The following is a 24,381-nucleotide window of genomic DNA, read 5'->3' on the forward strand; positions in this document are numbered from 1 at the left end:
CACTTTCATAACCGACGTTGTCAGTGAGCAGTTTTATTTATATTGTGCAGTTGATATTGACTGTAGTGCAGAGGCATGTTGAAGTTTCACAAGTCTTCGAGGAGAGATTGTGAGAGCTTAGTTACAGTAATAATCGGTAATCAAGCAAGCAAAATCGTTTTGTTATTTGCTGTTAAATTGATTTACCATGATTTCTGTCTAAGACATTCATGAAGGGATGGCCGTTCGAGTGTTGAACCAATAACCGAAAGGTTGCTGGTTCGAATACCTGAACCGACAAGGTGAAAAATCTGTTGATGTGCCTTTGAGCAAGGCACTTAGGCCTAATTTGCTCCAGGTGCGCCGTATTTGTAACGATGTACGTTGAGAGTCGGGAAGCAAGTTCAGGGAGTGAATAAGTTTAATAAATAAACAAAACAAGAAACACAAACAGCGCACCGACATGAAACATAAACAATGAAGACTGGGGGGAAAAAACTAAGGGAGTGACATATAAAGGGCAGGTAATCAAGGAGGTGATGGAGTCCAGGTGAGTGTCATTATGCACAAATGCGCATAACACTGGTGACAGGTGTGCGCCTTAAACGAGCAGCCTGGTGACCTAGAGGCCGGAGAGGGAGCACAGGTGACAGTACTACTATGACTGACCCTGTAAAACAACACAAAACAACACATTTCACAGTACCTATCTGGTGTATATGACAATAAAACATATTTTTTTAATCCCCGGAAATGAGAGGGGTAATTAAGCCTAATGAATGCCCCTAATGACACTATACAGTATTACCTCTCTTTTTCTCAGTCATCCATCCTGTCTCAGTGCCATGGTATGGTACTCTTTGTTTCGTTTTTACCATTGCTGTACCAAAATATCCATCATAACCACACATCTCCTCCTGGCCCTCCTGTCACAAGACTACATGGTTTTATGAAATGGTGCAACCATGACCCTGATACCATAGTGAGAGAATGATTCAGATTTGACATTACATTGGTTTCAAATGACTACACTGCATCCATGATGTGCCATTACAGTATCTGCAGTAATTATTATTCCACAGAGTCACACTGGCAACAAACCACCATTAGAAAGTGCTAGAGACATCGTCAGAAGTGACGATAAAGGAGGAGCAAAGACCATGGCTGCTGTTGTTGCTGCTATTGTTGTTGATGATGCAGCTAGGGCTAGGTGGATTAGTTCAGTTAAATCAGCGCTGACGGGGACAGTTTTCAATTCATTTCATTCATTATCACATAGCTGGGCTATGCCCTCGTTGTGTGCCGTCCCAGATCAGCTTGTTTTTTTTTACCTTACATGGTTTCAGTGATCAGTCTGTTAGTTTTATCGCTTTTTCCTTCTCTTTTATCTTTTCCAAGGCCAGTTAGGTGAGTGGATTAAAGAATAAAGAGAGAAGTACCCCAAGCGGGTTGCATTCACGTCAATACTTTCCACTGCCTTTGAAAATCCCCTTTTAATAGAACAAAAAAGACTGCTGAACAACATTTCACAATGTTCCAGACAGATATTCATTTAATATATTTTATGCTGATCTGTTCCTCTCCTCAGTCCAGTGTTAACCCCTATATTAATTGGCCACTGCTGCTAAATTGTTTCCACTGATGCAAAAAATAAGTATATATTTCTGCCAAGACGCACTTTTAAATGGATAGTTGTTAGCTCGATGACTTGAAATCTATGGGAACAGCTAGCATGTCATTGTGCTAACGCTAGTAGCTAGTAGCAATGCCCCCAGAGTTTTGGGTGGCTGGGAGAGAGTTCCAGAGTTTGGGGGGGCAGCAGCGCTGAAAGCCCGGTCCACGATGGTGCACAGTCTTGTTTTGGGGATGGTTAAATAAAAATAAATGTTACGGAGGTGGCGGACTTGATGTGGGGCTCGAAGGAAAGAGTGGGGTCCAGGATGACCCCCAGATTTCAGACCTCAGATAATGGGCAGACGGTGCAACCATCAGTGGACATCACGAGGTCACCCACTTTCTTGAGGAGAACTTTGACAGCCACCAGCATGACCTCCGTTTTATTGCTGTTGAGTTTGAGTAGATTAGGTGTCATCCAGTTTTTGATGTCCTGGAGACAGTTGATCAGAGATGAGGGAAAGAGGTGAGAGGTGGGTTTGGATGTAAATCTGGGTGTCATCCGAATAGCAGTGGATTTAGTTGAACCTGATGTTTTTTACTGTTAGCGATTGTAGATGTTACAATGATGTGTTTCTGTTTGTCCACTCTCTATTCCAGGGCCCTGGTATATCAGAGGAGGCGATGGTCACTGAGCCTCCCCACTCGCAGCAGCCCGGGGCACGCCACAGCTTTGTACAGGAACACTTCCAGGCACAATACAAGTGAGTTTCCAGTTTGCCAGGTCTGCCCATAGCATACTGTATTCTCAATGCAATGCTAGAGAATTGTCCTATTACTATCTGCACATTAGTCCTGCAAGCATTGATGGCATCTGAGCTGAGCTGAGTAAAATACAGTTGACTGAACCCCTGGCACTTAATGTGGAAAGTCATGGACTTGTGCTAATGTAAAAACTGCTGCCTTGTACCTTGAAGGACAGGTGAAAAATAAACAAATTACTATACATAGAATTGTCTCTCATATTTGTGTCAGTCAACAATTTCCCTCCGATTCAGTGTCTTGAATGTAAAACAGAAGAGTTACTTTTCTCTCCTTTGTTCATTGTGAAATATTTGTCATGGCTCAACCTGCTCCTTAGATGATAATGCTAGAAAATAATAAATAATTAAAAAGTGTCAAAATGTGACAGCTTTTGTTATTTATTTCCATTCGGAGCCAGTTGTGTTTTTGTATAACCCGTTTTATTCCTGTCAGTGCACCTGGAGGAGGTTGCGAGGGACTCTGTTGTTGAGAGATTGATTGAGATTTAGAAAAACTTTGTTGATTGGCTTAACAAAAACATATTGGGGAAAAGTTTGTTGCCCATTCTTATTTTAATACATTTCCTTTAATTATGAACCATGTGTTATAAAGTTCAATGCAATTATGGTCATTTGTGTGGAAATCAGTTTCATGCTTGTCTTGGTATAAGCTGTTAGTCCATCGGTCACACTGCCTGTAATTTGGTCTATTGGGTTTTGCACCTCTCCTATGAGTTCTTTACAATTATTGGACAACCAATGCAAAGTTAGGTATGGAGGATTTTTTCCCACATCACATTTGATTACCGATGACTCATCGATCCAGTTCTCATTGATTGAATTAAATTGTAATTATCAGATACACCATGTGTAATGGAGATGTCATTATAACTCTAAGTGTGTAGAGGTTGTGTATTATATGTATTACATGTATTATATGTATTATATATATACATATGTATTATATGTATTATATATATACATATGTATTATATGTATTAGCAGCAGGAAGTGTAACCTCATTAAATCACTGCAGACATTCCAGTAATTACTGAGCCTAGCTGGAGCATCAATACTGACAAGGCCCATGCACAGAGTGCAGTAAGAAAGACTGCCCCTCCACCTAACCTTTATGTCTCCTAGGTAACTAGGGACCCCTTCAAGTGCTTTTATGGTCCTGAGTAAAATGAGTGGGGTGGTTGGTTCTTGTTTGAGGTCAAGTGAAAAACGACAACTGTACAAATCGAATAGGCATAGATTACCTACATATTGAATAAACGTATACAATCTTTGCTCTAGTACCTTTCCTTTGAAGCTGTGATTGATGAACCTGATTGAGTTTTCACAGTTTTATTCCTTATAACATTCCTTTCAATCCGTGTTCAGAGCCCCTCAGTGCCTGCTACAGCAGCTTTGAACCCAGAGCCTCTGAAGCTTCACAAGTGTTAATTTAATCTTGGAGATAAAGCCTCCTAAGTGTTTCTATGAAACAGATGCATCTCACAGCTGTGGTCGGGAGATCACTTGAGCTGCTGAAGGTAGTGGAGCTGTTGCAGTACCTTCATCATGATTTGGCTGTCCACTCCTCTCACAGAGGCGCCAATGAGAGTTCTGCATCCAACTGCCAAGTGTATCTGTAAAGCCCCCAATTTTACATTAGCTGTACTTCTCTGGGTAACCTTGACTAATGTTGTACTATATTGACAAGGAATTATGCAAACAACTGCACAATAGAACAGATGTATATTTGGACCTTTTAACTCTGTCGTGAAGTAATTAGAACACTTGCCACTCTGGAAGTTTCCATTTGCTTTGTAATTTCCTGCTTGTTTTTGTTTCCTCCATCTGCTAATTCCTTGAAAAATCGGCAGCTTGGTGTTATGCCGTTAATACATCTGCCAGAGCGCATCCCTTAATTGCTATCCACTGATGAATGTTTCTGCTTTGACACCCGGGAAATGGGCGTGTCTAGACAGGAAGCAGCCATAGCTAGCACGGCAGCCATAGCTAGCTCACCCACAAACACTGTGCCAGACTCAACCAGGAGGATTCAGACTGGAATCCAACACTTGACTGATGATCACTGATTACTAGCAAACCATAAAACATGCAGTATAACTTCAAAAACAGCATAACTTTGCATTTCAGAGCTACAGCATGGCTTTAGTTCAGTGGAAAAGAGCTTTGGACTACATAGACATTTCTCTCAAGGAATATTCCATAGCCATATCTTTCCATAACCATCTGATTTTGTCCCTTAGGCCAGTCCAAATCACTTACTCAAGCAACAGCATCTTTTCATCTCAAAGCATTTTTAGAATAATGTGTGAACGTGGGATTCAGAGTCCCCGTGGTCAGAGAAGTGTCCTGTTTCAAATATAAATATGCTCATCCTGTCTGTGGTGTTTTAAATTTTAAAATACTAGATGTATTTTACATGATTAAATATTTGTCATCCTAATAACTAATATAATACTATTAGTGACATGATGTTTGTTGTGCTATTTGCTTTAGGAACAGCCTTTGGAGTCCCTATCTTTGATTTGTTAACTGTTCCTCTGTCCCTCTCTCATTGCCCTCCAGCATTTGAGTCCTGGGTGTAACACTACAGTATGTAATATAATCTCAAGGCCAACTGACAGGCCAGAGTATTATCACTGTAATGGGTCTGTTTGTCACTATACAATCACCAGGCCCATTATACTTGACAAGACTTAGTCTGTGTACAAACACGCTTCATATATACTGACAGGCTTTTTGTCTCCTAAGTTTTTGATGCGGATTTGATTTGTCGTTCATCACGTTGGTGCCGTTCAATTGACTGTACAGTACCATTATTACAATTCTCTCTGTCTGACTGTGATGTCTCCGCAAAAGTGAAGTGCCTACTCTAACTCTGGAAGTATTGATTTTGAACTTATTATTTCTCTACAACTCTGTAGACTCTGATCAAATCATGCATTGCCCAGTTCTTGAAGGTAAAGCTTTGATATAGCTAGTTTTGTTCTCATCCCACAGCATGACTCACTGCCTAGCATGGGTAATATGCAGTGAAAATCTCTGTGGTATCTGTCAAGCTATGCTCATTAGAGTGAAGCCAAACGGCAGGCAGCAGAGCATGTCAGATTATGGACGTGGTGTACAGTAGTTTCACTGGAAGCCCAGCCTTTTTACAGCGGCATGAAAACTCACCACTCTCTCTCAGAGCTTCTCGCCTCTCTTTGTCTGAATCATTTTGACTGGGTGACCTTTGTTTTGTCTCACCACTTAATGTATTTATATTTCTGCAGGAGAGTTGAATAAAAAGGGCTTTGAGCCTTTTTAAGATTATTACTGTGACTCAAGGTAATTCCTTTATTTTGTCTGGATGCTCAGGATCACCTGCTGAATGATGCTTTACATATCAACAATCTCTAAAGGGGCCACGACCTTTTGAACCCAGAGATGAAGTGTTGTGACAAAAGCACACATCTTCAAGTAGCAGGTGAGGCTGCAGGCTCACTGAGAAGAATTAACAGCCAATCTTTAGACCAGGGATCATCAATTCGATTCAGCTGCGGGCCAATGTTTTTCGTGAGAGGATGATCGGGGGCCGGACCATAATTACAAATAATATGTAGACTGCAAATTGACTACAAGAAGCCCAAACAGATATATTTGACTACAAAATCATAATTTCAAACCTTGCTTATATTTGTATATGATCACGTGTCTCTCTGTAATGCGTGGGAATACTTGGGAACCGATTTTCAAAATTAATATCACTTGATATCCTGATATCACGCTGATATCCTGGTGCTTTTACTGTCCAACAATGAGAATGTTAAAAAAATACAGTACCAGTCAAAAGTTTGGACACACCTACTCATTCAAGGGTTTTCTTTATTTTTTACTATTTTCTAGAATAATAGTGAAGACATCAAAACTATGAAATAACACATATGGAATCATGTAGTAACCAAAAAAGTGTCAAAACAAAATAGACTTTATATTTGAGATTCTTCAAAGTAGCCACCCTTTGCCTTGATGGTAGCTTGGCACACTCTTGGCATTCTCTCAACCAGCTTCACCTTGAATGCTTTTCCAACAGTCTTGAAGGAGTTCCCACATATGCTGAGTACTTGTTGGCTGCTTTTCCTTCGCTCTGTGGTCCAACTCATCCCAAACCATCTCAATTGGGTTAAGGTCGGGTGATTTTGGAGGCCAGGTCATCTGATGTAGCACTCCATCACTCACTTTCTTGGTCAAATAGCCCTTACACAGGCTGGAGGTGTGTTTGGTCAATGTTCTGTTGAAAAACAAATGATAGTCCCACTAAGCGCAAACCAGATGGGATGGCGTATCGCTGCAGAATGCTGTGGTAGCTATGCTGGTTAAGTGTGCCATGAATTCTAAATAAATCACTGAAGGTGTCACCAGCAGAGCACCCCCACACAATCACACCTCCTCCTCCATGCTTACTTGGTGGGAACCACACATGCAGAGATCATCCATTCACCTACTCTGCGTCTCACAAAGACGCAGCGGTTGGAACCAAAAATGTCAAATTTGGACTCATCAGACCAAAGGACAGATTTCCACCAGTCTAATGTCCATTGCTCATGTTTCTTGGCCCTAGCAAGTCTCTTCTTATTATTGGTGTCCTTTAGTTGTGGTTTCTTTGCAGGAGTTAGACCGTGAAGGCCTTATTCACGCAGTCTCATCTGAACAGTTGATGTGTCTGTTACTTGAACTCTGTGAAGCATTTATTTGGGCTGCAATTTCTGAGGCTGGTAACTCTAATGAACATATCCTCTGCAGCAGAGGTAACTCTGGATCTTCCTTTCCTGTGGCGGTCCTCATAAGAGCCAGTTTCATCATAGCGCTGGATCGTTTTTGACTGACCTTCATGTCTTAAAGTAATGATGGACTGTCGTTTCTCTTTGCTTATTTAAGCAGTTCTTGACATAATATGGACTTGGTATTTTACCAAATAGGGCTATCTTCTGTATACCAACCAACCCTACCTTGTCACAACAGAACTAATTGGCTCAAACACATTAAGAAGGAAAGAAATTCCACAAATGAACTTTTAACAAGGAACACCTGTTAATTGAAATGCATTCCAGGTGACTACCTCATGAAGATGGTTGAGAGAATGCCAAGTGTGTGCAAAGCTGTCATCTAGGTAAAGGGTGGCTGATTTGTTTAACACTTTTTTGGTTACTACATGATTCCATATGTGTTATTTCATAGTTTTGATGTCCACTATTATTATACAATGTAGAAAATAGTAAAAAAAAATAAAGAAAAACCCTCGAATGAGTAGGTGTATCCAAACTTCTGACTGGTACTATATAATATTGTTATTTATTTATTTTTATCTGAAAATTTGGGGGGCCAAATAAAACCACCTGCAGACCAAATTGGGGGAACCCTGCTGGTTTTTTTAGTAGATTGTTCTAATAATAGCTGTTATAACAAATATAAGTAATTCATTTATTTTTCAGGAAAGGTGACACTGAACATCCCATATACTTGGAAAAATGGCTTTTAGAGTTTTACCCAGGCTAGTGCAGGGGTTGGCAGCCCGCAAGTGTTTTTTTTGGGGGGGGGTTAGTTTTTGGTAAATAAAATACTAAAATCAACAGGAAAATTGTTTCCAAGTATTCCAACAAATAAAAAATGAGACATACAGTAAGTGCACAAAACATGCTCCTTCCATGACATAGACTGACCAGGTGAATCCAGGTGAAAATCTATGATCCCTTATTGATGTCACTGGTTAAATCCACTTCAGTCAGTGTAGATGAAGGGGAGGAGACAGGTTAAAGAACTATTGTATATCTCTCTCAGAGATATAGATACCCCCTTTTTTCTCCCTAATTTCGCAATATTTACCCCCTTTTTTCACCCCAATTTCGCAATTTAGGGGCAGCAGGTAGCCAGCCTAGTGGTTAGAGTGTTGGGCCAGTAACCAAAAGGTTGCTGGATTGAATCCCTGAGGTGTTGAGGTAAAACTCTGTCGTTCTGCCCCCTCAATTTGCAGTGTACAAATTATTAGAATTATGTTTCGGTCCCCCACCATCCACTCCGTCAAAAATCGTCCCGCGGCTGATTCTAGTTGCCGACCCCTGGGCTAGTGTTTAAGCTGACTCAAGCTCACCCTTCAGCATCACTGCTTCAAAGACAGGGATTCCCTCTCAAGTGCTGCTCACACTTCATCCATTAGGCATCACGGGAATATCACCTCCTTTTCCTTTAGGCCTAAGTGTTCCTTACCAATGCACAGTACATCTATGTTTTATTGGAGCTGCTGGAGTGTTATTTGTATGCAAAGAACATGGGCAGCTCCTCTGTTTCCTGTTGAGAATAAGACTCTGCCAAGAGAGAGCTCCACTCAGAGCCAGTGTCAGCTGGGTTGAGTTGAATAGGGCTTTATTCACTCTCCCCCACTCGCCCCTGTGGGTCTGTCAGGTGCCTTCCTAGAAGGGAAACACATTTAAACAGCTATGCTCTGGCTATGATTCCCATGGTAGGCTACCCCTTGTAAAGGTTCCTGAGAAGTGAAAGCTCTGTGCACTGACTGATCCAATGAAAAATAGTAAAGCAAAGGAATAGGGAAATATTGGGCTTAAAACATCGCCTTGCTGGGTAAAAGAGGAAGAGGGACATTTATGCTTGAAATTCAGATTTCCAAAGAAACCATAGCTTTGTCAACTTGTTTTGATTGTATGCAGCAAAGTCATTGATTAACTCAATTCCACTCCAGTCCTAAAGGCTCTTATAGTTTCAGGCAGCCTTGTGAAATGCTTTTCGCTTCCTGACTAGAAGAACCAGTCATGGAGTTCTTGTCATAGAACTATTACAGGATTTAGAAGTTCTTCAAGTCAAGTTCAATTCAAGTCCAGTTCAATAGCACTGCAGTCTGAGGACTTCCATGGAAATACCCTCTGACTCTTTGTTCAAACAATTAGTGATTTGCCAGAATAAGCAACTTCCTCTCCTAAACATAAAGGGGTTTGTTGGAGCCAGTGTGTGAACCAGGTGTGGAATGAAATATTGGTAGAATGGAAGATTTGCTCTCTTTTCCTGTCCTTTGAGTCCTATGGCCTGAACATTCATATACGGAGGAAACAAGCCATCTCTCAGGACTGTTCTTTATTCTCCCCATGATGGTGATCATTAGGGAATTGCTGCGTGCTGGTTCCCATTTAAAGGCCCAGTCTCACCGTGAGGCTTTTTCCCACTACCCACCCCCCTTACATCACTTTTCTTTCCCATAAAAAATCTCTACAGCAACATCAATATGTACTGTACATACAGTGTGCCCATTTCTATAGCAAGATGCACTTTCCTGCTGGCCTGACACAGAAGTGCACGTTCAGGTGTCTAAAACAGGCGTCAAACTTCACACAATCTTGTTTTTCTTTCCACAGGTCATCGCTGACCTGCCCTCATTGTCATAAACAGAGCAACACCTTTGACCCTTTCCTCTGCATTTCACTTCCCATCCCTCTGCGCCACACCAGGTGAGTACTATCCCTGTTAGGGCACCAACCATACTGAATACACAACCATGCAACACATCACACCACACCATGGTACAACGTGCAGATATTAGGAGACATCTGTCAGTTAGAGTCAAAGCCATAGTAGACGGAAAGACTTGCCTTAGGTACAGACATAGAAATATACCGTAGACAAGACTCAAGCACTGGTGTCTTTTTAACGTCCCTTTCAGTCCTCTAGAGGCTCATAATGTTAGAGGAATGGATAACGATCTGGAGTAGCACAGAGAAACAATAGACCTGGCTGAGATGGAGTGTACTTGAAGCCCAGAGGAAAGCCCTGAGGAGCACCACCTCAGAAACCAGGAACAATGTCACATTCATGCCCAGGTCACAAAGATCACTCCATCCCTGCTTGGCCGCTGTTAGCCTGTTCAGGAAATCAATTTTTAAGGAGTTAGTCCCCTCCAAGCCCTTACTCTTCAAGCACCTACACCCTCTCATTCATTTTTCTCTTTGTAAAGACTTTTGCCAACTTTGTTTTTTGTTAAAAGCAGAAGATAATGTTTCCTCTCACAGACCGCCTGACCAACCCTAAGTCAAAACAGTATGGTTCTCACCTTTATTATCCAGTGCCAATGGAGGAGTTGTCCTAATTGGAAAAGATGATTTAGAGTCAAGCGATGAGTTTAACACCTATCTCAGATTCCTGTGCTGGGGTGTCATAGAAGTGCATGCAGCTGTGTCCTCCTATTGAGGTCCCAGGGTGTGCCTAGCAAATTCAAAAGCCTAACACACACTCATCTATCCAATACTACACCACAGATGGTCTCTTCAACGTTGATTTCATACTGTACATCGTCATTCCTACTGAGCATCCAACGTAAAGCTAGAATCCTTAGTTGCTACATGAATTTGAGAGTGGTTACATATTTCCAGCCCCATCCCTTAGCTTTTTAGCGATAAATTGGCGGGGAGCATGCTTTGTTATTGTTTCAATTAAGGATCCTAGCAGGTAACAGGTATTCTTTAGAGCTCTCTATTTGTGACACATACAGTCATTGAAATAGTTCTCATTCTCTTTGGAGCAACTGGAGTGTCAATAAAAGGCCAGGCATTACACCCTCATAGGGACATTTTTTCCCTTTAATCATATCACAATCATCTTTCACCAGTTGAATGTAGACACAAATATAATACTTTTTTGTATAAAAATATTTCAGAATTATTTTTTTTTAAATATGCAAATGAGCCAATTCTCATTAATTTGCACATACAGTGCCTTGCGAAAGTATTCGGCCCCCTTGAACTTTGCGACCTTTTGCCACATTTCAGGCTTCAAACATAAAGATATAAAACTGTATTTTTTCGTGAAGAATCAACAACAAGTGGGACACAATCATGAAGTGGAACGACATTTATTGGATATTTCAAACTTTTTTAACAAATCAAAAACTGAAAAATTGGGCGTGCAAAATTATTCAGCCCCTTTACTTTCAGTGCAGCAAACTCTCTCCAGAAGTTCAGTGAGGATCTCTGAATGATCCAATGTTGACCTAAATGACTAATGATGATAAATACAATCCACCTGTGTGTAATCAAGTCTCCGTATAAATGCACCTGCACTGTGATAGTCTCAGAGGTCCGTTAAAAGCGCAGAGAGCATCATGAAGAACAAGGAACACACCAGGCAGGTCCGAGATACTGTTGTGAAGAAGTTTAAAGCCGGATTTGGATACAAAAAGATTTCCCAAGCTTTAAACATCCCAAGGAGCACTGTGCAAGCGATAATATTGAAATGGAAGGAGTATCAGACCACTGCAAATCTACCAAGACCTGGCCGTCCCTCTAAACTTTCAGCTCATACAAGGAGAAGACTGATCAGAGATGCAGCCAAGAGGCCCATGATCACTCTGGATGAACTGCAGAGATCTACAGCTGAGGTGGGAGACTGTCCATAGGACAACAATCAGTCGTATATTGCACAAATCTGGCCTTTATGGAAGAGTGGCAAGAAGAAAGCCATTTCTTAAAGATATCCATAAAAAGTGTTGTTTAAAGTTTGCCACAAGCCCCCTGTGAGACACACCAAACATGTGGAAGAAGGTGCTCTGGTCAGATGAAACCAAAATGGAACTTTTTGGCAACAATGCAAAACGTTATGTTTGGCGTAAAAGCAACACAGCTGAACACACCATCCCCACTGTCGAACATAGTGGTGGCAGCATCATGGTTTGGGCCTGCTTTTCTTCAGCAGGGACAGGAAAGATGGTTAAAATTGATGGGAAGATGGATGGAGCCAAATACAGGACCATTCTGGAAGAAAACCTGATGGAGTCTGCAAAAGACCTGAGACTGGGACGGAGATTTGTCTTCCAACAAGACAATGATCCAAAACATAAAGCAAAATCTACAATGGAATGGTTCAAAAATAAACATATCCAGGTGTTAGAATGGCCAAGTCAAAGTCCAGACCTGAATCCAATCGAGAATCTGTGGAAAGAACTGAAAACTGCTGTTCACAAATGCTCTCCATCCAACCTCACTGAGCTCGAGCTGTTTTGCAAGGAGGAATGGGAAAAAATGTCAGTCTCTCGATGTGCAAAACTGATAGAGACATACCCCAAGCGACTTACAGCTGTAATCGCAGCAAAAGGTGGCGCTACAAAGTATTAACTTAAGGGGGCTGAATAATTTTGCACGCCCAATTTTTCAGTTTTTGATTTGTTAAAAAAGTTTGAAATATCCAATAAATGTCGTTCCACTTCATGATTGTGTCCCACTTGTTGTTGATTCTTCACATAAAAATACAGTTTTATATCTTTATGTTTGAAGCCTGAATGTGGCAAAAGGTCGCAAAGTTCAAGGGGGCCGAATACTTTCGCAAGGCACTGTATTTGCATATCACACAGATATATTTTCCTGGACACTGGATGAACTCAGCCTAAATGTTTTGGTTTCGTTTTATTAAGACACTCCAGAACCAGACTTATCCAGAGCAGATTGTGGACAAATAATTTTTAGATCTTTCTATCTGTAAAATATTAAAGACATGTACGTAAAATGCATTTTTTTATGCATATTTTCAAATATTTTTTAAAAGCTAGAATATAAACTTGACAACATATCAACAATTCCCTCTGAGCAAGTCTGGAGAATATATCTAAGGATAACCACACAAGATTTAGTGAATGCAGATGCTTCTGAAGCTGAGTATTTTTTTTTGGGGGGGGGGGTGGGAAGAGTCTGACTTTCGGGAAATGGTGGTTAAAGACAAGTACACTGGATTTAGACTACCAAACGCCTATTTAGACCCAGTCATCATCTCTTCAATGTAAGTTACTAAATATAGTCCAGTTTGTAACAATCTCTATGAAATGGGCTTCTAAATGATGTGTAATTTAATGTTGTGAGCTTTAAAATGATTAAAGTGGTTAAAATGCATTAAAATGTTGATGACGGTAGAATGATAAACTAAAGAAAATATAAATAAGTACATAAGTATTCAGACCCTTTGCTTTGAGACTCGAAATTGAGCTGAGGTGCATCCTGTTTCCATTGATCACCCTTGGAGTCCACCTGTGGTAAATTCAATTGATTGGACATGATTTGGAAAGGCACACACCTGTCTATATAAGGTCCCACAGTTGACAGTGCATGTGAGAGCAAAAACCCAGCCATGAGGTTGAAATAATTGTCCGTAGAGCTCCGAGGCAGGATTGTGTTGAGGCTCAGATCTGGGGAAGGGTACCAAAATATTTCTGCAGAACAACCATCTCGGCAGCCCTCCACCAATCAGGCCTTTATGGTAGAGTGGCCAGACAGAAGACACTCCACAGTAAAAGGCACATGACAGCCCACTTGGAGTTTGCCAAAACTAAAGGACTCTGACCATGAGAAAAAAGATTCTCTGGTGTGATGAAACCAAGATTGAACTCTTTGGCCTAAATGACAAGTGTCACCTCTGAAGGAAACCTGGCACCATCCCTACAGTGAAGCATGGTGGTGGAAGCATCATGCTGTGGGGATGTTTTTCAGCAGCAGGGACTGGGAGCCTAGTCAGGATAGAGGGAAAGATGAACGTCGTAAATTACAGACAGATCCTTGATTGGGCCAAATTTTGCCTTTCAACAGGGCAACAACCCGAAGCACACAGCCAAGACAACATAGGAGTGGCTTCGGGACAAGTCTCTGAATGTCCTTGAGTGGCTCAGCCAGAGCCCTGAATTGAACCTGATTGAATATCTCTGGAGAGACCTGAAAATAGCTGTGCAGCGACGCTCCCCATCCAACCTGACAGAGCTTGAAAGGATCTGCAAAGAAGAATGGGAGAAACTCCCAAAATACAGGTGTGCCAAGCTTGTAGCATCATACCCAAGAACTGTAAGACTGTAATCGCTGCCAAAGGTGTTTCAACAAAGTACTAAGGAAAGTAACATTTCTAGATTGATGAGAAAAAAACTATTGAATACATTTAAGAATAAGGCTGTAACGTCGTAACAAAATGTGGAAAAAGTCAAGGGGTCTGAATACTTTCTGAACGCACTGTAGATGCAAAAATGTCATTTCAGCCTGTGGTGCCTGGCGTTAAGCAAGCTTTTATGCTAATTGGAGAATCGTTTTTAAAAATCTAGCTCTAACAAACAGCTTGCCAGGCAAACTTTACATAATCGCCTCATTCGTTCTACTTTTGGCTGATGACATGGAATACTGTAGACAGTTATGAAAGGAAGAAACAGATGGTTTGCCTTTTAAGATTTTGTACATGGTTGCCCATGTAAGAAAAAAGGTGTCATAGTTTTGTATATCTCCATAAACCCTAACACAAACTAAAGTGTAGACTTTCAACACCAACAGTCATTTACACCAACCCCAACCTCACACATATATGTTTCTTTATGGGACTGAAATGTGTTCTCACATGTCATATATACAGTATGTGGTTAGTTATGATCTAGTGTGTTAACCAATGTGGCAGAGTCAGCCCGACATGGACCCATATTGATGTTGTACCCCTAATGGACTGAGTGGTATGGCAGGCGTCTCCATTTAAACACATTAACTTCACTAAATGAGCCACTCATTACAGATCAGCATGTTATTACTGTAAAGATCCATCAGAGATCTTGTTTTATCATGTTCCTGTCCTCTTGAGGAAAAGGTCTGTGATTCATTATCATGATTGATTCAGCTTTGTACTCAGAGACGGGGAGCTAAACCTCTGAAAGGTGTTCTCAGGATGTAGCCACTATTTGCAGTAGTTTAGTATAATCATTGACTCAGATTACCATTCAATTGAGGGCTTTAGTTGAGTATTTAGTCACTGGGAATTGAATTCCCATAATAGGTATTGGGTGTATCATGTAACATTTATAGATTGTTAATTATCCCTATGCCTGCCTTTCTAGTTCTGAGCTGTTGAGTGTGTGGGGATGTTTTGCCACTCCCAGAATGGTTCCAAACAAGGTAATTAGTATGAATTAGTAACGTTTGCCTGCTTAGAGCATCATTGATTAACTACTGCCTTCACTGTTTGTGTCTTGAGACACAAAAAGAACGGTGATAATATGAGGCACTGTTTTGGTGTTCCTACTGGCTAGTCAAAGGCAGATAAAGGAATGGACTCAGGTGCGCCACCGGCTAAATCATATGGGGAGATCTCCCCATACCCCTCACTATAGCGTGTGCTGAGAATCCTTGACAGCCAGTGTAGAGGTTACCCTGAGTCCAGACAGCAGGGGATCTCACAGCTCAACACCCTTTACTTACTTAAATGATAATGCCCTCGAAGCCGGTGTTTGGGGGATATATTGGCATGAGTGTTGTTAGGCCCGAGAAGAAGCAAACAGCAAACCGTGTCAACATATCCTCCAAACACCGGCTTCGAGGGCATTGTCACTTTTATACAATGGGTTACCAACATATTCAAATAATGATTTAAAAACGTTATTTTGATTAATTTATTCATACTATTTCATCCTTCCCCATACAAGTCTAGGGATGCTACCTAAGCCGACTACTACGTTCTATCGGTTCAGTTGCCAGAGACGCAACCCAGTCGTTCAGTCTTTTTGTTCTTTATCTATGGACGCTACCCACTCGTTCGTTGTAAATATTCCATTGCCATATTGGCTGGCAATGTTCTTATTCCTTGCTTGCTAGCTAGCCAACTATGACTAACTTGCAGTTACGTCAACAGTGCAGCCAGAATAACAACAAAGTAGCTGCATTTGCAATTTAAGCTGTTTTCTAGTGACATTTATTTGGATACGTCCATAACAATGAGCTAATGATGCACGATTTCACCTGGCATAGCTCTCTTGTCAGGACACTGTTGTTTGAGAGCTAGCCAACAACACAGCTAACACAATCACTTCAAGCTGAATTTTTTTTTTAACTAGCTGCTCTTCGTTTAGTTTTACCTGTTTTCTATTGATGGTTATTTGTATATATCCATAGAAATTATGCTAATTCATGAGTTAGACTGGCTGAGAAAAGCTGCCTACCTGTCTGTCTCATCACGCCTGTTCATTGCTATGGGACAGCTGTAGATCAAATTTAAATATTGAAACAATATTGCAAATGTCGGAGAGACGGACAGCAAGGTTTATACAAATCTCCGCTGTTGAAAACTAAATGTTAGATGCTTTTCATAGTGGAGTTTATAAATTGCCTGTCTGGGCTGATGAGACAGTGGATTGCTCAATCAGATGCAACAGAGTAAATAGGCATTTTAATGTCATTGATTTAGCCGGTGGGAATTTGTGGAATAGACACCTGCTAGAATGAGGTTTTAACCAATCAGCATTCAGGATTAGACCCACCCGTTGTATAATACTGTATATCCCCCACTGCTGTGTGTCCTCTGTCCCCATGTGTGATAATGCCTGTGTGCTGGCAGTGGCATCTCTCACTATCTTTATCATGTTAAGTCTTCTCCATGGTGGATTATAGAGCAGGTCATCAACAAGACATCACAAAACTCACTTTAATTGATAATTGTCATTAGTCTGCTGGACAATGTAGATACACAGGTAAAATGGGAGCTGTCTCAGTATGGCCTTGTAAATAACAACATATCAATGACTTAGTCTCTGAAGAGCTAATGAAGGCCAGCCCACTCTGGTATAGAGGGGTACAATGATTGGTGAAAGCATTGGAGTTTGTAACAACACCCCATGGGACACATTGTTCAGCATATGTAATGACACCACAGGGGCAAACATGTACAATGTATCACCATAGTCGATTACAGGCAAAAAGGTAGTGGAAACAAGTCTCTTTCTTGCTTCAAAAGAAAAACATGACTTATTTAAAATAAAAAATTGAGCCTGAGCTTTCAGAGACCTTCAATATGAGTTGTACTTATGTAAGCATGGACTCTAAGGAGATAAGGAGTGGCAGGTAGCCTAGTGGTTAGCGCGTTGGGCCAGTAACCGAAAGGTTGCTTGATCAAATCCCCGAGCTGACAAGGTAAAAATCTCTTAACCCACTGTTCCTAGTCTGTCATTGTAAATAAGAATTTGTTCTTAACTGACTTGCCTATTTAAATAAAAATTAAGAGTATTGTCTGTAGAATAGAGGTGCTGTACACTCAGGACCTCCCGCCTATGTCATTTTGTCATTGGCTCCCATATCTCTCTTTCTCAGAGGAGGAGGCTGACTTTCTGAGTGGTGTGTCTACTCGCCTGACTACAGTTCTCACATATAGACACACATAGACTCTCACAGGTGAATCAGAGGGCACATATCTCTTCAGTGTAGTGTTTTTGTACAAGCCATTATGCCCCTTTACCCTGCCTATGTCAGCACTGCTTCTCCATGCAAAGGAGACAGAGAGGTAAGAGCCAAGTGCTCAGCTTTAAAAATGCATCGACCCACAATACAGATTCCATTATTTCTTACACATAAACTGTCCTAATGATCTATTATTAATGCTAAAATGTATTGATTAATTCATGAAAACTATATGTCCCTTCATGGTCATGGACTGTAATAAAATTGGTAGCGATTTCAATGCAGAGTCTATTCTCTCTCTCTCTCTCCCCTTCACTCGACAGGCCTCTGTGTGTAACTCTGGTCTTCAGTACAAAGGGCCAGAGATACCTGCGCATCGGGCTGGCTGTGCCTCTCTTTGGCTCGCTGGCCTTTCTGAGAAGGATGTTGGCGGATGAGGGGAAGATCTCCCCAGACCAGGTAGGTGATCTTGTCTCACTCTTCTTGATGATGCACACTATCCTCAGATTCATTCTCACTCCATTTTCCAAGTCTCTGATTAAATAAAATGGATACTCTTGCTATCTCTCTCTCTGTCTTTCAGGTGATCCTGACAGAGATCTACACCACAGGCTTTCAGCGCTCCTTCTTTGATGAGGAGGATCTGACGTGCATAGCCGAGACTGACATCATCTATGCCTTCCAGGCCCCGCCTCTATACATCAGAGGAGGCTCTTCACAATTCTCAGGTAACCGTAGCAACAACTACATATTCCAGGGACATTCAGATCAATATCATCACTATCAACCAAGATCATCCAATAGAATCGGTCCCTTTTCCACTATGAGCTAGCAGGGGTCATTTCAGTCCCATCGGGAAATAAGCCTTTCTCAGTCAAGAGCATACAGAAGTACTGTATTAACAGAATGGGATGTACAACCTCTGTGAAATACCAGGGTATTATGTGAAAGTCTGTCCTTCCTCTGGTGGTGATAATTACATGCTCTTTGTACTGCAACTTTTACCCGAACTGTGCACTGTTGGCACAAGCCTTCCAAACATCAGGATGAACTACTGAGGAGAAATAAATTGTTTCTTTTTAAACAAGATAATGAAAGTTTGTTTGTGTACTTTGGGTCTGATAGATTCCAGGAGGAACTCAATGTAGAATAAGAAGTCCTTGGGGAACGTGTGCTTACAAACACATTTTCAATAAAACTCAGATGCTCAGATCTACTCAAATCACCATCATTTTCTGCAAAGATTTGCTGTCATCGAATTATTTATGTTTGTAACAGCTGTTGGTGGAAGAAGGTGAGGACCAAGGTGCAGCGTGGTACATGTTCATGTTAATTTATTGACACTGAACACTAAATACAAAAATAACAACGGGAAATAACCAAAACAGTCCAGAAAGGTGAAAAACACTAAACAGAAATCAACTACCCACAAAACCCATGTGGGAAAAGCTACCTAAGTATGGTTCTCAATCAGAGACAACGATAGACAGCTGCCTCTGATTGAGAACCACACCCGGCCAAACAAAGAAATACAAAACATAGAAAATGAACATAGAATGCCCACCCTAGTCATACCCTGGCCTAACGAAAATAGAGAAAAAAAGCCTCTCTATGGCCAGGGCGTGACAATGTTTGAAATATCTCTTCTCTGTAATTGTACTGATGATGTGAAGGGCAAACAGACATTGTTCCCAGAAGCCAGATTGTGTGGATAGTTTTACCACATTTTTCACCCTGGGTTTGGCAGAGCTGGGTTTGTCCCTGAAAATGATACTTCTTTGCATCACCACTGAGCAAAGTGATTAGAGACATCTCTGTCTCTCCTTTATCATCTTTGGTTAGACCACACATAATAGACTATTCAGTTTGATTGGTCTGCACACACACACACACACACACACACACACACACACACACACACACACACACACACACACACACACACACACACACACACACACACACACACACACACACACACACAGGCAGACACTGAATCCTCCTGGGATGTTTTATCAGACTGTATACGTAGTGGGGTTGATATGGAGAGGCCTCTCTCACCACCTCCCTGCTGAACAGAGCATCCTCTCATTTCATGCACATTAAGTTTGTTAACAGAACTCAAACACTGTTACACAATGAATACTGAGTAATCATTTTGTAATCATTATCTATTTGGCCTAAAGCTGACGGGCGTGAAATGTGGTACTGTACTGATGCAGGAGGCTTCACCTCAGCTTATACCTCATTGGGTTGTGTAATGTGCCTCTTTAAATCATGATGAGTTGTCACTCCTCGTAAACTTTTATGGTCACTGCTGCTAATGGAAGGTACATTTTGTGTACATGAAATCAATATGCCTTTAGGGATCATGCACCTCACGCACATTAACTATGAATGGGAATGGAGTCGTATCTGTTCTTCCCCAGAACAGTGTCTACATTGATTTAAAAGACTCCTCTACTATACCACTCCTGTACTACTCCCTAGTTTACATACAGCATACTTTACTCACTACTTCTCTCAGTATGAAAAGCATGTGGTACTCTACAGAGCTCTGTTCAGCCTTTCTGCTTGGAAGAAATCTTTTCAATAAGCAATTGACAGCATTGTTCAGGAACAGACTGACCAGACAGCAGCTAATTTCTCCACAGTTAGCTGGAAGTTAAAGTTTCTAAAGTGTTCATGTTTGGCTTTGCTCTTGTTACAGAAAACCTGAGCTCGCCTGAATTGTATAGTAACTCCTAGACAGATATGTTCAACACTAAAGTTGCAGGCTTGTGCTTTGACAAACTGGATATGTCTGAATACCTAGACTGTCTGAATGGAGTGTCTCAGGTACCAATAGAAGCTGTCAAGCTGAGGCATCAACTGAAATGAATTGTAGCACTTACTGTGTGGCTAAAAAAAAACAAGAGCCTTGGCACCATGTACATTAGTCGGTGAATTCAGAGGGTGACTCACTTTAAGCACATCAGCGACTGGCTGTCACTAAAGGCTATCACTAAATGTCCTAGAATCATGTTCAAAATCCAACAAATGTGAAGCAGGGGCTGTCCACCTCTGTTAGACACACAGCCTATCAGTAATGTCACTTCACACCTTGATGAGCGGCCTGTAGAAAAATGGTGGAGTGTGCGTTTGTCTGTGCCTGGCAGCATTTTCATTTGGTTGTCAGGGAGGAGAATGAGAAATTGAGTCGCTGTCAACAAGGTTTACATGAACTATCTACAATGTATGGAATATCCCAGTGTGGCACAAAATATTCATGAGAGATGATGGTGTCTGGGAGTATTTTTCCTCCCTGACCTTTCATAGCATGGTGAAATAGGAAGAGAGGTGTAAGCACTTTCTATGTCAGTTTATGTAAACATTGATTCTGTACCCACAAAGCTCCATTGTCATGGCAATTCTCATAGAAGTATCTTATTTCACATTCAGTGAAGTGCATCATACACACAGATAACATGTTCTTTCTCTATCAGGTATTCCCCTTATTCAGGTTGCATTTGGTTGACAGTGTCTTGGTTGTTCATACCAGGCTCATATTAAGGACATTAATAACAGATTGCATGACTTCATCTAATCAATGACTGATCCAAATTCAGTCGACCCTGCAGCCCACCATGACATGGTTTGTCCATTGTGTCTCTAATATAGTATGGTTGTAATACAGTATGCTGCCTAGCTGCCAGGCCATAGAGTTCCCCCTGTCAGGGCATCAGTGGGATTTTACACATGTGCTTCAATTTACTGTTTAACAAACAGCCAGGGCTTCCAGTTTAGGTGGAACTGATGTGGAACGCTTGTTTGAAAATCCCAATAATTAGTTCAGGCTCCTCAGTGTGGACACATTCAGAAGCCTGGCTAACTAGGTCACTCAGTGGAGAAGACGAACGCCATGAAGTCATCACTAGGGCTGTTATGGTGACTGTATTACCGCCACACCGGCGGTCACGAGTCATGACGGCACTCAAATTACACATGACCTTTTAGTCAGGGTAATTAAGCTTCTCCAAGCTCTGATGCTGCTGATGGTTATTAGTAGCCTACCAAACTTACTAACTGTGAAAGGATCGACGCAGGAGATAGGAAGCAGGTACAGGGAGTGAAGGTGTAATAACTGACGGACATGAAACAGAACAGGAACAGCGTCTGGACAGGAACACATAACAACAATTAATGTGGACACAGGGAACACCACCGAGGAACAGACAGATATACAGGGGCAATCAACCATGTGAAAGAGTCCAGGTGAGTCCAATGAGCTCTGCTGCGTGTAATGATGGTGACAGGTGCGTGTAAAGACGGGTAGCCTGGCGCCAGGGAGGTGGAGCAGGCGTGACAAGCTGCATGGTACTCGGCACTATATTGTCCCTCTAATCACTCTGACATCAATGCAAATGTAATCAAAAATATAATCAAACACTTCATGAGAGGCAATGAGCTCATGTTGCCCAACATATCTTGAGGCTATGCAATTGCGTGCTAAAACAGAGTGATGGCCTCTATTAAAAAGAGGAGGTTCCCATCAGCTTTCTATAGGCTAGGCCTACTATATTTATTTCTCAACTTTCCTAATATAAGCACATTTCTTCTCTTTACAACAGGAGTATATCCTACCTGGCTGGCATGAAAATTAACTACGGGAAAAGTGCCCTCCATTTGTTATTTAAGTGCATAGATGACGTCCATTTTCCCCCCTGCCCCTGTTTTGAGGCCGGTGCATGATAATGGTCCATTCTAAATCAAAACAAATATCACACATATATTATTTAGTATATGTAAAGACAAAACTAAATCAAGAACAGTCTGATGGGTGACTATATTAGCATATCACTTGTGAATGATATATTATCACTTGTGAAAGATGTGCAGCAAGACAAGAAACAGCTCGTGCCTTTTTTTTTTTTTTTTTTTACTTTTTCAAGTCATAGTCTCGCACCTCATGTAGCTTAGTCCATAGGCCTATATTTTTTGATACAGTTTGTATCACAACTAAAGTGGCCAAATAACTTTTTAAAATGAAGCACATTAATGTGCTTTACAAGGGGTGTAGAGCCTAACTGGCATACATACTGTACGCAGTGCGTGAGTTTCAAGTTTGGGGAAGATCATTTTCACCATAAAAATTCACCTTTATAATAAAAGCATTACATGCACAATCACACTTTTGAGAATGGTGTTTTTCCCACTAATTGATTGCATTTTGGAACATTCGCGCGTATAGCCTTCTGCCGTGCGCGCTTTACTGCTCTTATAATGTGAAGAAATAGCCTAAATGTTTATCAATATTTTAAGCTAAACGTTCTGATCGGTTGTGTCAGCCTCAATGCTTAAAAAATGTTTTTGGATGCTAGTGGTTGTATTCATTTGGGATCTATCGCATCCCACAATTGTCCCAGACTATGTTTGGAATATTTATTTCTCGCACAGAATAGAATTGGTCAACTTTTGTATTAGAAGGATAGTAGATTGACATAAGCTAGTGCTTTTGCTGTTCATTAGGCCTACTCGAAAAGTAAATATGGACAGTTCTTCTAATATCTTCAATGTGCGAGTCGGAATTGGCGTCCCTGATTTGTCTGTCTTCACTTGTAGCTTGAGAAAAAGATCTGATCACTATCAAGTATGAAGGTAAGAACCAGACGCAGACCACGTCGAATAAACAATATGTTAATTTACCAGCGGGGGCAGCTAATAGACAGGCAAGGCAGGCATGCATAGTAAACCAGAGGTGGGGCAACACCTGGAGGGGGGTGGAGACAATCACAAAGACAGGTGAAACAGATCAGGGTGTGATAGATCACGTGACGGTTATTGGTTAATAAGTGTTGAGCTATCTGAGAGAGCCATGAGAGTGAGAGGTGTTTCGGAGCACGCAGCCGGGAGAAGGGAATTATAATTATTATATTCACCCCAAGGGCACAACGGCCACTGGCCTCAAAAGACATGGATTTTGGTTTAGGGGAATTACGGCCACACAAAGGGGATGACGGCAAGAAATCCGAGTCATTATCAAGTACTTGTCAAATTGTGAATGAGAGACAGTCTATAGGGAGGAGGTCGTGTGGTGCCAGGACAACAACCTCTCCCGCAACGTGATCAAGACAAAGGAGATGATTGTGGACTACAGGAAAAAGTGGACCGAGCACACCCCCATTCTCATCGACGGGGCTGCAGTGGAGCAGGTTGAGAGCTTCAAGTTCCTTGGTGTCCACATCACCAACAAACTAACATGGTCCAAGCACACCAAGACAGTCGTGAAGAGGGCACGACAAAACCTATTCCCCCTCAGGAGACTGAAAAGATTTGTCATGGGTCCTCAGATCCTCAAAAGGTTCTACAGCTGCATCATCGAGAGCATCCTGACGGGTTGCATCACTGCATGGCACCATAATTTGCAAATAAATTCATTAAAAATCCTACAATGTGATTTTCTGGATTTTTTTTTCTCATTTTGTCTGTCATAGTTGAAGTGTACCTATGATGAAAATTACAGGCCTCTCTCATCTTTTTAAGTGGGAGGACTTGCACAATTGGTGGCTGACTAAATACTTTTTTGCCCCACTGACTGTGTACCGGTACCCCCCGGTATATAGTCTCGCTATTGTTATTTTACTGCTGTTCTTTAATTACTTGTTACTTTTATTTCTTATTCTTATCTGTATTTTTTAAAACTGCATTGTTGGTTAAGGGCTCATAAGAAAACATTTCACTGTTAGGTCTACACCTGTTGTATTTGGGGCATGTGACAA

The 24,381-nt window shown here is 41.3% G+C and overlaps 1 protein-coding gene across 1 annotated transcript in view; it reads left to right on the forward strand.

The window, feature by feature from the left end:
- usp43b (ubiquitin specific peptidase 43b) overlaps window positions 1–24,381 on the forward strand; it is a 93,004-nt gene that overhangs the window by 31,571 nt on the left and 37,052 nt on the right. The window contains exons 3-6 of the mRNA XM_036941255.1: window positions 2,254–2,357; window positions 9,815–9,907; window positions 17,947–18,082; window positions 18,207–18,351. Of these exons, the coding sequence (XP_036797150.1) occupies window positions 2,254–2,357; window positions 9,815–9,907; window positions 17,947–18,082; window positions 18,207–18,351 (478 nt within the window). The remainder of the gene's footprint in view (window positions 1–2,253; window positions 2,358–9,814; window positions 9,908–17,946; window positions 18,083–18,206; window positions 18,352–24,381) is intronic.

Source organism: Oncorhynchus mykiss, chromosome 13 (genome assembly GCF_013265735.2).
Source record: "Oncorhynchus mykiss isolate Arlee chromosome 13, USDA_OmykA_1.1, whole genome shotgun sequence".
In the NCBI taxonomy this organism is placed as follows: domain Eukaryota; kingdom Metazoa; phylum Chordata; class Actinopteri; order Salmoniformes; family Salmonidae; genus Oncorhynchus; species Oncorhynchus mykiss.